Below are 12,491 nucleotides of genomic sequence, written 5' to 3' on the forward strand. Positions count from 1 at the left end.
TTGAGCTCGCGGAACACAACAGCTCGGGCCCCGCAGCGATTCTCTCGCCGCAGCTGCGGAGCGCTCCCGCCGCACTCGATGCATCCCGTGGCCGCTTTCCCCGACGGACCCCCGGCCCCGTTCCGCCGCACCCCGCCCCGCGCACCCACCTCGCCGGGGCCGCCGCCCTCGCTACCAACCGGCGGAGGGACACGGCCGCATCCTCCGCACGAAACTGCTGAAATCCGAGGGAAAAGATGAGCCCCGAAAGCCGGCCCCGGCCCCGGCCCCGGCCCCGCTCCTCCCTCCCCCCTCGCCCCCTCGCCCCCACCCCCATGTGACCGTCCTTGGACTAGCGGAGATGATTTCACGGTGTTCCCGTGGAAATGGCTAAAAACGCTCCCGCTAATTACAGAGCTCTTCCAGGCCAGGTGCACTTTTAATTGGATTAGCGAGCGCTCGGTATGAAACCTGCGGCACATCGAATGGGCGGCGAAACTCGGCGCTGTTCGGGACAACGGCAGTTCGTTCTAAACGAGAGCATTGGAAACAAATCAGTTACACTCTTTTGCGCCTTTACGCGCATACGTTTATTTCTAATAAGGGGTTCGGAGGGAATTGTGCACAGACCTATTCCCAGGGAAGGTGATGTTGGAGAAAGGCGCTGGGGTTTGTGAGTAGGGATGTAAGTGGAGGAGTGAAAATGGAGAGGAGAGGAGAGGAGAGGAGAGGAGAGGAGAGGAGAGGAGAGGAGAGGAGAGGAGAGGAGAGGAGAGGAGAGGAGAGGAGAGGAGAGGAGAGGAGAGGAGAAACTGGGACAGAAAGAGATATATAAAAAGAAAAGGAAAGAAGGAAGGAAGAAGGAAGAAATAAAGGAGAGAAGAAAAAGAGAGAAAGAGAGAGCAAACAAGGCAAGGAAAAGAAGAGAAAAAAGAAAAGAAAAAGAAAAGAAAAGAAAAGAAAAGAAAAGAAAAGAAAAGAAAAGAAAAGAAAAGAAAAGAAAAGAAAAGAAAAGAAAAGAAAAGAAAAGAAAAGAAAAGAAAAGAAAAGAAAAGAAAAGAAAAGAAAAGAGAAAAGAAAAGAGAAAAGAAAAGAAAAGAGAAAAGAAAAGAAAAGAGGAAAAAGGGGAAAAGGGGGAAGAGAAGAGAAGAGAAGAGAAGAGAAGAGAAGAGAAGAGAAGAGAAGAGAAGAGAAGAGAAGAGAAGAGAAGAGAAGAGAAGAGAAGAGAAGAGAAGAGAAGAGAAGAGAAGAGAAGAGAAGAGAAGAGAAGAGAAGAGAAGAGAAGAGAAGAGAAGAGAAGAGAAGAGAAGAGAAGAGAAGAGAAGAGAAGAGTTTTTCCCAGCATAACGAGTGTGTAGCAGGGCCTGCTATTTCTGGCCCTTGTCCCTCACTGCCCCCACTACAAACACCATAACAGAACCTCTCTGGGGGCTGTGCACGGGCCTTGTGTGTCACACGCGGTGCCCGCTGCAGATCTTCGCAAAGCTCTCCTCCTCCTTCCCTCCCACGGAGCGGGCAGCTGTGTTGTGCTGGGGCTGCCCTGCAGGGTCGAGCTGCCGGGCGCTGTGGGTCTCCAGCAGCCGCCGTTCCCCCCCCGAGCACGTTCGCCTCGCTACAGTGAGGAGGGGAGGGGTGCGAGTTACATGCAGTTCGGAGCGAGTTTTGGGAAGAGAGTGACCTACATATGGCAGTGTGTGGGGAAATGGCAGTGGGGAAAGAAAAAGAAGAAGGAAGAGAAGAAAGAAAAGAGAGAGAAGCGAGACAGAGGGAGAGAAAGAGAGAAAGAAAAAGGAAGAGAAAGAGGAGAGGAGGGAAGGGAAGGGAAGGGAAGGGAAGGGAAGGGAAGGGAAGGGAAGGGAAGGGAAGGGAAGGGAAGGGAAGGGAAGGGAAGGGAAGGGAAGGGAAGGGAAGGGAAGGGAAGGGAAGGGAAGGGAAGGGAAGGGATCAAGCTGAGCGGCGACCGATTGCAGAGGGCTGCAGGCTTGGTGCAGACCCCGCTCCGGGCCCGGCGGGAGGTGACGGCGGCAGCGGTAGCAGCGCAGCGCCCTTCAGACACACCTCCGCAGGCGGAGCGCGGCCGGGGCAGAGAGGAATCGGAGTTCCTCCGGGCCGCGCTGCTGCTTGTGGATCCCCGCGCGGTTTCGGCCCCCTAAGGGTCTCGCCGGGGTCCCCCCGTCCCGCAGAGCCGCCGGGAGGCACCGCCCCGCAGCGGGACGCGGCCGTGGGAGAACACGTGCGGGTCCCGCCCGCCCCGCACCGCCCTGACCGCCTGCGGGGAGCGATGCCCGGCCATGGGGCGGGAGGGTCCGTGCCGGCCCTGCGGGTACTTAGACACAAGGAGTCCCAGGATTAATTGTGTTAAGACTTTTTTCCTTTTTTTTTTTTTTTTTTTTTTTTTTTTTTTTTTTTTTTTTTTGTGCAGAAACTCAATACTATCTGGTGAAAAAAGAAGAAATTACCAGCGAAGGGCCGAGGAGATTAACGTTTGGAAACTTATGAAATGTAATCTGCACATCCAATCGATTCCCAGCATATCGGTTGAAAGGATAAAGATGCATATCTCCATGATGGATACTGCATTAATAGGCACATAAATAAAGGTTGAAAAGTCATCACGGGAAGCTTTGAACCTTTCTCCTTTGCTTTTATGTCCCGTGCACACGCTTCAGCACCGGCTGATTTTTTCCCTTTTGGTGTCGTTTCCTCGTCAATTTACGGCCCCAGCGCGGCGCGCAGCAGCCGGGAACAGGGCACCGGGGACAGGGATAGGGTTAGGGAGAAGGATAGGGACAGGGATAAGGACAGGAATAGGGACAGGGATAGAGACAGGGATAGGAACAGGGACAGGGCTCCCCAGGTCCTGCCGAACGCCCCACGCACGGTGAGCACCGGAGGAGGACGCGTTGGTCACTTCATTACGATGTGAAAGGGTCGGAGCTCAGCGAACGGAACAGGGAAGGAAATCCGCACGCACCTCTGCGGGGGGGGAAATCCGCGTCCCGCTCCTCACCGCCCCCGAGGTTCACAGCCACGGCTCACAACGACGCGTCTAATCCCCATTAACTGCTTGTACAAACACCAGGGTGATTAATTCCAGCGCTATCTCAGTGCATTTCCATGGGGGTTTTACAGCAGCAAAGAGACCTTTTGGGTTTTACGAACTAACGGCTCGGACCGATCGAATACGCTCTGTTTCGAAGCGGGTGATTTCCGTAGCAGAGGGGGAAAACACGACCCACGGCGTGCGGTGCCCGGGGGCTGAGGGAGGAGGCCGGGTAGCAGCCCCAGCACAGTCCCCGTGTCCTCTGCCCGCACTCAGCACTGTGGGGCCGGGGGTACCGACACCGGTCGGAGAGCGGCCCTATCAGCACCGAGGCTGAGCTCAGCAATAGGCATCTCGTCTGCAGCTGTGTGGTTTTAATGCTTATTATTTTAAAGATTACAATCTGGATTACAATCTGGAAAGAGAGAACGCAAAAGAGAAAGAGCAAAAAAAGAAAATCAAAGAAAAAAAAAAGAGGAAGAGAACGAAAGAAAGAACAATAAAGGAGAAGGAGAAAACGAAAGAGGAGAGGAGAGGAGAGGAGAGGAGAGGAGAGGAGAGGAGAGGAGAGGAGAGGAGAGGAGAGGAGAGGAGAGGAGAGGAGAGGAGAGGAGAGGAGAGGAGAGGAGAGGAGAGGAGAGGAGAGGAGAGGAAAATAGAACAACTGAACCGAGGAACACAGGGGACGAAGGCAAGCCGTGCAGAGCCGCGTCCCCTCTCCGTGCCCACCGGGAGGTCGCTCCCCGCTCCCGGTTCATGCCCAGCACCGCCCTGCCCGTGCCGGGCGCTCCACTGGCGGACAGCTCTGGGCCGGCGCCTCGGAGCGCAGCGCACCCCGCCTGGATGGACTTCGGGCTGGGGCCCCGCCGTGCGGAGCCCTCGGTGCCGGCAGCGGTGTCCGCCCTGCCGCGCTATGCCGAGCGTTACGGGCGGCCGGCGTCTCTCTGCCCCTTAGGATTTCTCCTTTTTGGCAGCTTCTTGACTTCCGTGCTACGGCGAAGAGACGCGCAGAGCTCCCTGCAGCGAGAAGGCTCGTGGCCCCACGCAGCTCCCAGTTCCATAGGAAGGAGCGGCGGGGCCGGGCGTTCCCTCGGCTGATCCCAAGGCCGGCCGCAGCGCAGCGGGCTGCAGGAGCGCCGTGAAGGGGAACTGCCGGCCCCGCCGCCCCGCCGAGGCCGCGTGTGGGAGGTCCCGCAGCTCTTCCCCGAGCCGCTCTCGAGCGGAGACAGGAATCGGCGACGTCGCTGCTCTCTCGCTCCCGGTCATCCGACGCGCACTGAAGTCCAAAGAAAGGGAAATAAAGTCTCGGTCCCGAAGCACTGCCTAACGCGGCGCCGGGGAATAGCGGTGTCGCGGCGGCCGCGCTACGGGCGCGCACCCCGAGCACCGGCTCAGCACGGGGACACCTCGCGCCCGGAGCCCCCGCTCGGCCCCACGGAGGGCAGCTCCCGCTGCGGACCTTTCGGAAACATTTGGCCTCCAAACAGCTCTTCCACCTTCCGTCCCGCCCCGTTGAAAGCGGGAAGTGCTCGGGAAATAACGGGAGCGGGCTTTCGTCCCGGGGGAAAGGGACCTCAAACACCGCCTCCAGGAACCGCAGAAATGAGGGTTTGGACCGGGGGGACGACACGGCCCCGGCAGCACATGGAAGAGTACTTGCAGGATCGCAGCCGAAGCTTGTCCCTTCCAGGCAAAAAGAGCGGAGGCAGCTCCAGATAGCGACAATGGCACTCACTTTCCACACGATTGTGATACTTCAATAATTCTCTGAGATCTAAGTCTGTTCCCAGGGAGAATCGTTACTACGTGACTACAGGAAAGTGTGATTACTACTTTTTTTTTTTTTTAATTATATTATTTAAATTGCTTCAAAGTCTGCAAAAGCAACTGCTCTTTTCTTTTTTTCTTTTCCTTCGGCCAGAAGAATATATTTCTGTCCCCTAATGCCAACCATGACCAAGAACTCCTTACTCACAACGTGGAAACAAAGCCAGAATTAGTGCTTACTGCCCACATTTCTACCACATAAAATATTTCATTATTCAAATGAAATCGAATTTTGGTTTACATCTCAAATGCATCAACCATTATTGCTGTCTGTATTAGACGGTTACAGAACAGAACGGGAAGGGATGTGTAGGAGTGGCAGCTTAACACCCCCATGCAGGACGGGACGTGTTTGGGTCTGGACCTGAGAAGAGCTGAGGGCTGAGATCTGGGTTTGCTGGTACATAACGAGTGCAGTGGGGATACATTCAAATGGAAGTGTCTGAGCTGTTCTTCCCAAATGCTATAACCCAATGAGACCAATCAGCCCCGTGGTATTTCAGTTTGCTGTAGAAACCTCCTTGAAGCAGATGAGGTGTTTGCTAACTGGAGATACACGTAAATGAGTGCAATCACCTGGATCCCAGATCCCGCAGTCTGAACTCACAGGCAGAAGCAAGTGTGAGGTGAGCTGGCTCTGATCAGGGCTGCAGGCCAGTTTTGGGTCTGGGTGCTTTTCGGAAGCAGCCATGTGTGCTCATGGAGATCAGCATCACTCTTTTCCCACAGCTCAGCCACACGGATTTTGTACAGCACTGATCAGAGATCAGTGCAGCTAAATATGTCTCGTGTAAGCAGATACAAGTGCATTTGGTTAGTGCAGCCATGGCATTTCTTCCAGACAGCTCAATCTCTACATGCACCTGGTTGCAGTGGAGCAGCAGATGAGCAGCAGGGCTTTCTGGCTGTAGGAAAAGCCAGCCATCAAATTTGAGCAGCTTTCAGAAGCAGGAGAAATCACAGCCCCAAAGCCATGCTGTGCAGCCATTTCCCTGACCTGCTGGTAGCACGCAGAGAGAATGGGTTGTGTTTGTGTAGAGATCCTGCAAGGCGCTGCCTCTTGTGTGCTTTAAATGCTCAGAGGTCAGCGCAAAGAATCATCAGTGCTTTCTTCAGCAATATAACATGCTAACAATATAATTCCAGCAACACAGGGTGTATTTTCTAGTAGACCAGTAGAACAGGTGGGGACGTTGCAGCCACAGAATGTCCCTAATGCAGGGAAAAGGATGGGTGAGATAGGATTTGTGTACATGAGAGCTCTTCCCAAGTGAGGAACGCAATTCTACATTTTTATTTCCAGCAGACATTAGGCACTCAATACAGTGTCCATTACCACATCTTGCACTGCATGAATATCAAATGCACCTCTTATCCCTAAGTCTGCAACCAGAGACATTAATGCCCATTTATATGAATTGTAATTAAGCTCAAGCTAAATATTGGCTTCTGCAGCAGTTAAATGTTGGCAGGTACACACAGCATTGAGAGGGAAAAGACTGTGTTGGTCATGGACACAGGGAAGGAGCTACAGCAGCGGCGTGCTGCGAGTCACTGTGCCCGCTCCACTCAGAACAGCCCCAGAACCATGCCTGAACACACGGCTGCACGCCATTCTCCAAGGAAGTTGGCAGTTCACACACATCCAGGACTCCAGCTCTGCAGGATTTGGGGGTTTTTTTGCACAACCATCAGCCTTGGCCAGCTGAGCAGTGTGCCCACACTGCTGGGACTGTTCACTGATGAAGGATTTCAACTGGAAGCCCACATCCACTCCATAACTACATCTATCTTCAGTGCACAACAAGTAACAGCAACCCACTCTTTCGTCACTTGCAAAAGGTGTTTCACACACAGCGTGACAACGCACAGGAAGCTACTTTGGGACTTATGCCTTGAGAACTAACCTGAATCTCTCCGAACAGTAACCTGAGCTGCCAAAGAGGAGCGCTGAGGTAAGAAGCAGAAGATCTCATACGCACCTTTAAACCACTGAATTTCAGCAATGTATTTTTGGAATGGGAATGTATTGCATGGAAAAAATAGCTGGAATTTATTCTTTTTTGTTCTCTGAAGAATAAACGTAGAAAGGAATTCCTTTTCAGGTCAGAGGCATTTTTGAGCTCCCCGCCTGCACTACCAGAGGATAATGGAAGAACAGAGCTCGATTCTCAAAGTATCTTTTTGGAAAACCTAGGCAAAACTGGGACCCCAACTAGCAGCCACTCCTGGGAACAGAGGTCCAGGTTCTGGTGCCAGAGGGTTTGGTACTGTTTTCTTGTTTGTCTTTGTGGTGCTTTTCCAATTGTTGGACACCCTGGCGATGGAACACAAAAGCACTTCAGCACGGTGCCAATCCAGCCAGATGACCACTGCCTTTATTCCTTCTGTGCATGAGTGAAGTGCTTGTGTCTGTCTGCACACCTGCCTTCATGAGACGAAGGTCTGCCACGATGTCAGCAAACACTTTGTGATTATTACTACTAACTGTGGGCCAGTAATGCCAAAAGGAATACAGCTTCCTTTCCCTGCAGCCGCAGTTCTTCTCAGGGGCACTCCAAAGGAGAGAGCAGAAATGGCAGCTCCTACACTGTGGCACTGACAGTACATGCCATGTGTTAAAAAAAACTTGGCTGTGCTTTAATACCTTAAAATACTGGTGTCCAGCAGCCTATTGCAAGCCATTCCCAAATGGCTTCACTGATCCTCCAGCTTGGAGCCCAGCATGCTTCTAGTCAGGTAGACAGACATGGGATTAGTGCTACACATATAGGTTCTTTGGCACACCAGGAAGATCTGCACCTCTCCCAGAACTCAAGCAGAGATCCAACAATTCCCATGAAAGCTTCAGGTTTGCTTTTCTGGTGTTCCCATGCCTTGGCTGTAGCTGCTCCCACCAGACTGTGTAACACAGAGGAGAACTGCACAGCAAAAAAAAAAAAAAAAAAAAAAACAACCAAAAAACCAAAAAAAAACAAAAAACCCGTGCAAAGGAAGCTGAAGAAGCCAGCTTGTATTTCCCACGGCTTCCCTCAGTGCTGCGGTGCATTCTGCCTTCTCTGCTCTCCCCCAGTGCCCTGAGCACTGTTTTCTGCAGGATGGTGTTCTGCTGTGCACCCCATTAGCTGTATACTTCCACGTGTTTTTAAACAACTTGCAAAGACCAGCACCCTCACTAAAATAATTACAATGATTAAACAACATCAGTGACAAGGATTCTCTTCTTTGTGTTTACTTTCTTTTTCCTCCTGAAACTTGAGCAAAGTTTGGCTTCAGACAAGCAACCAAAGGAACCCAGAACACAAATGTAAGGCTGGGACTGTACAGCAGCCAGAGATGTGTACAGTGATTGATTTTATTCTGACTGGTACTGTGATGTGGGTCCATACTAATGCTCCAAAAATCTGTGTAAGCACAGGGAAGCATTTGGCATATGGTGGGACTGTCCACTTTAATTAGGCTCTGAAATATTTACAATATAAGGGCAGGAACCTGATATGCAATATGAGCGTCCCATTGTAAATAACCCTGAAAATCCTGTTTAGGCTGTCATATTCCACTTCTGTAACATGCAAACCCATAAACATTTTAGATTTGATTCTCACGTAACAAATCTGAGCTTCGGGTGATTGATTTGCTGTTCTCGCTTACCTTCTGTAAATCCTTTAGAAGTAGTCTGTGGATCCCAGTTGAAACCACTGGTTCAGACACAATGGCAAATACAGTGAAAAGGCAGAAATAAAACTACGATGCGGAAGTAAAAGCTGGAGTATAAACGTACTGCAAGCAGTGCCTTAGGGCACAGCCACCCGCGTGACTGTGGCTCCTCTGCTTGTAGGCTCCCAGGTGGCAGCTGGCTGGCAGGGCAGTGCTGGCAGCACAGCAGTGGGGTTGCAGTAGCCGCCACTGAGCAGAGCGGAGCAGGAGCCGGGCACTGAGCTCCAGCCCAGCCCCACGAGTGCTGCGAGCTCTGCTGTGCCTACGTGAGGCGGAGTGAGGGCAGCGGCTGCGGGTGGGCCGACCTGAGCTGCATTCAGCAGAGCTCACCTGGCCAAGTGAGAACACCGAAACGTGCTGCATTAGCAGAAGCACGAGCAGGTAAAGCAGAAATTGGTGCACATGATGCACACGCGTACGTATTTTATATGTTTATTTTTCTTAGAAAACATTGCGGCTGTTTATGTCCATTAATTTACATATATTTATTCCTACTACAGTATCATTTATAATAATACTTTCACCTCTATAGCACCTCCTCTTCAAGGATCTCCAATTGCTTAAAAATGTCAATAAATAAAGCCTCACATCTTGCCTGTGAGGTAGGTCACCCTGTTATCAAACTTTACAGATGCAGTAACTGAAAACAGAGAGGTTAAGGCCAACATTTTCAAACATTTGTACCTGAAGTCGACCATCTAAATTGTCATTTAGATGCTTAAATAAAAGTCTCGTGGTTTTCTTTGGTGCAGAACATCCATAACTACTGCTGCAGTCAGGGACTGGGAGTCAGGCCTGCTGCTGGAGGCTCAGCTCTGTACAGCCAACAAACTGCTCCGTGTCTCATCACTGTTCTAAACACACAGCCCACAGCAGAGCCAGAACTCAGCGCAGGGATTTACCTCCTCAGGGCCTCTCTATTATTAAATACGACTTTAAAAGGCTGGTGTGGATCTGGTAAATCAACTTAAGTGACACAAAAGTCATAGGCTATTTCCACAAACTACGTCTGTCGTATAAATACCTTTTTTTTTTTCTTTTTCTTTTTGAGGGGGTGTTTTTTCACAGCTTTGTGATGACGAAGACAATGCACAGCACACGTCACTTGTGCAGTCATAAAACACAGCACACAGCTCCACTTGCTGCCTTTACATTTCTACAGAGTAAATTCCTTTGCGCTTGTGATAAATAGAAGTGGCCGATAAAGGTCTATGAGGATACGTGTCAGAAGTCATGCACACAGCTTGCAACACACATAATCAAAGATCACTGTTAAAATTCTTGAATTTAGCACGAAAATAACTACCTCATTCCAATACAGTACTGTGTAGAAACACGGAATAAGAAGCACTATCTTATTCCCGATGTCGTAGGTTATAACAACTAATTAAGTTAAAAAAATTCAGGCACCAAATGAATCATCCCGCAACACAGAATAGTATCTATATGAGTGCTCTCCTTGATATACTACAAGACCAGCCATACGGCACTACGTTTCACACCACGTTACGGGAGTCTCGTCACATCTCTGACACATCTCTGAATGTCTCCTACTGGCCTCCATGGAAACTCCTAACGCAGAAGAGAAAGTCATCACGAGGGGAAAGCCCCTGCCTCACCGCAGTGCCTCGACCACAGGTAAGTGATCAGATCGCACGGTGAGCTGCCGCGTTCCACCTCTACAGCAATGCTGAAAGTCTGTATCTTAATGCGGGTTTCTCCCGCTGTATAAAAACTGAGATCAATGGCCAGCAGAGTACTGTTCTCTATCACAGGAGTCTTTCAGAGCTCCATTAATCAAATCATCATCCATAAATTAAGAGTGCAATGCAGCGGTTCAGTCTCCCACATTAAATGAGAATTTAAAAGAATTAAATAATAAAGCTTATTTTAAGCAACCAATAGAGGACTCGACGGCCTTCTAATAGGAATGTAACAAAGCCGTACTCGGTACAAGGAGGGATACTTTGGCTCAGTCTCTTTAAGATAATACGCTTCTGTTACAGCTTCTATGTGCACTTGTCAACTTCATAACAATAGAAAACGCATTTAGCCTCGCGATGCCGCTCTGCTCCTAACGCCAGCGCAGATCTCCAATTATCTTCCAGGTGGGGGCAACAGTAAGCCGGTTTTCTTTCATACTCGTTCCGTCCCGCCTTACCGAGCGGGCGGCAGTCGCACAGCGCTACACCGCGGGGCAGCGTGCCGGCGCCGCGCCCCTGGCATGGCCGGCCCCGTCCGCCTCCCGTCCCCGGAGCAGCCGGCAACGCGGCCGGCCCTTCCCCGGCGCTACAAACGCCGCGGAGCCCCGCGGGCCCGCCGGCAGCGACGGCGGCGGGGGACACCCGTTCCTCCGCGGCCCGCCCCGCATCGCCCTCCCCCGGGGCTGGCGGCCCCAGCACGGCGGTCCCGGCGGCCCCGAGCATCCCCCGCCCCTCCCGGCGCTACGTGTCGGTCCTGCGGGCCGCGGCACGGCCCCGCGCGGGGGCGTTGGCGGCGGCGGCCTCGGGCCGGTACTTGAGCCAGCAGATGAGCCACGTGACGACGACGGAGAAGAGGGCGAGCACGCTGGCCACCGAGAGGCAGATGGGCCCCACGGGCGACGGCGAGGCGCCGGACCCCGCGTCCCCGCCGTACTGGTTGACGAAGATGAGGCCGGTGAAGAGCAGCACCACCATGGAGAGGAAGGAGACGACGACGCACACGCAGCCCGCGCTCAGCGCCGCCCGCTTGCAGCTCTGGCAGCTCTCGTAGCCGCCGCCCGAGGAGCGCGGCCCGGCGCGGGCGGGGGGCGCGGGGGTCGGCGCGAGGGCGGCCGCCGCCTCCCGGGCGCGGGGCGGGCGGCGAGGCGGCAGCGGCGGGAGGCGGTCCTGGGGCAGCGGGTCGCGGGCGCGCAGCTGCGGCGGGCAGGAGGCGGCCAGCTTGGTGTTGACCGGCAGGCCGTGGACGCGGTGGTCGGGCAGCGCCGTGCGGTGGCGGCACAGCGGGCAGGCGAGGGAGCCGACGGCCGCCCGCCCCGGCCCCGCGCCCGGCTCGGAGGCGGCGGGGGGCTGCTGCGCGGCGCGCAGGTGCAGCTGGCTCAGGCACTCCTGGCAGAAGGTGTGCAGGCACTCCAGCAGCTTGGGCGCCCGCCGCTCCAGGTCGAAGTAGTTGTAGCAGATCTTGCACTCGTAGTCTTCGTAGCTGGGGGCGGCCGCCGCCCCGTCCTCCTGCCGCCCGACGCGCCCTCCGCCGCCCTTCTGCGCCGGCTCGGCCATAACATCGCGCCGCGGACGGGCGGAGGGTGCCGGGCTCCTGGCCGCGCCTGGCGGGCGGGCAGCAGCCGCGGCCCCGCCGCCGCCGCCTCCTGGCCGCGCCCGCGGGCTGCGGAGCGGCGCGGCGGAGAGCGGCGCGGCGGCGGAGGGCCGGGCGGGCGGGCGGGCTGGCTGGCGGCGCCGCCTGGCTCCGCGGGCGGGGGGCGGGCTCGGCGCCGCCCGCCTCTGGGGCTGCGCGGCCCTGCGGCGGGCACGGCCGGAGGGGTCGGGGCGCCGCCTCGGCTCGGGTCGCGCGTTTTCCGGCGCGGGCGGGCGGGCGGGCGGATGGGGAGCGGCTGCCGGGGAGCGCTGCGGCGCGGGTTGCGCTGCGGGCGCCGCTTCTTTCTGGGAGGAACCTCACGTGCCCAGGCCGTATCTTCCTTTCTACTCAGCGCAAAAAGCAGGTGCCTGTGCTGCAGCCGGGCCGGGAGGAGCCGCCGCTGTGCTTGTGTACGGCGTACAGCCGTTAAGGTTGGAAAAGACCACGGAAATTGTCTAGTCTAACCGTCGGCCCACCCCCGTGTCCCTCAGTGCCACATCTCTGCGGTTCTTGAACGTCTCCAGGCGCCTCCCTGGGCAGCTCACCGCTGCCGGTGCCTCACCGCTCTTTCTGAGAAGAAATTCTTCTGAAT

General features: G+C 54.4%; 1 protein-coding gene across 1 annotated transcript; it reads right to left on the reverse strand.

Moving 5' to 3' along the window:
* Positions 1–8,982: 8,982 nt before the first annotated feature.
* LOC128082393 (RING finger protein 223) lies at positions 8,983–11,873 on the reverse strand. Its single transcript, XM_052686475.1, has one exon. The coding sequence runs from the start codon at positions 11,821–11,823 to the stop codon at positions 11,011–11,013; it is 813 nt and encodes a 270-aa protein (XP_052542435.1). The 5' UTR covers positions 11,824–11,873; the 3' UTR covers positions 8,983–11,010.
* Positions 11,874–12,491: the final 618 nt, after the last annotated feature.

Source organism: Tympanuchus pallidicinctus, unplaced genomic scaffold, assembly GCF_026119805.1.
Source record: "Tympanuchus pallidicinctus isolate F22 unplaced genomic scaffold, pur_lepc_1.0 scaffold22, whole genome shotgun sequence".
NCBI classification, from domain to species: domain Eukaryota; kingdom Metazoa; phylum Chordata; class Aves; order Galliformes; family Phasianidae; genus Tympanuchus; species Tympanuchus pallidicinctus.

What these genes read in the sequence shown, in the direction of transcription:
- LOC128082393 (XM_052686475.1), bottom strand. Translation starts at nt 11,823, where the DNA reads ATGGCCGAGCCGGCGCAGAAGGGCGGCGGAGGGCGCGTCGGGCGGCAG.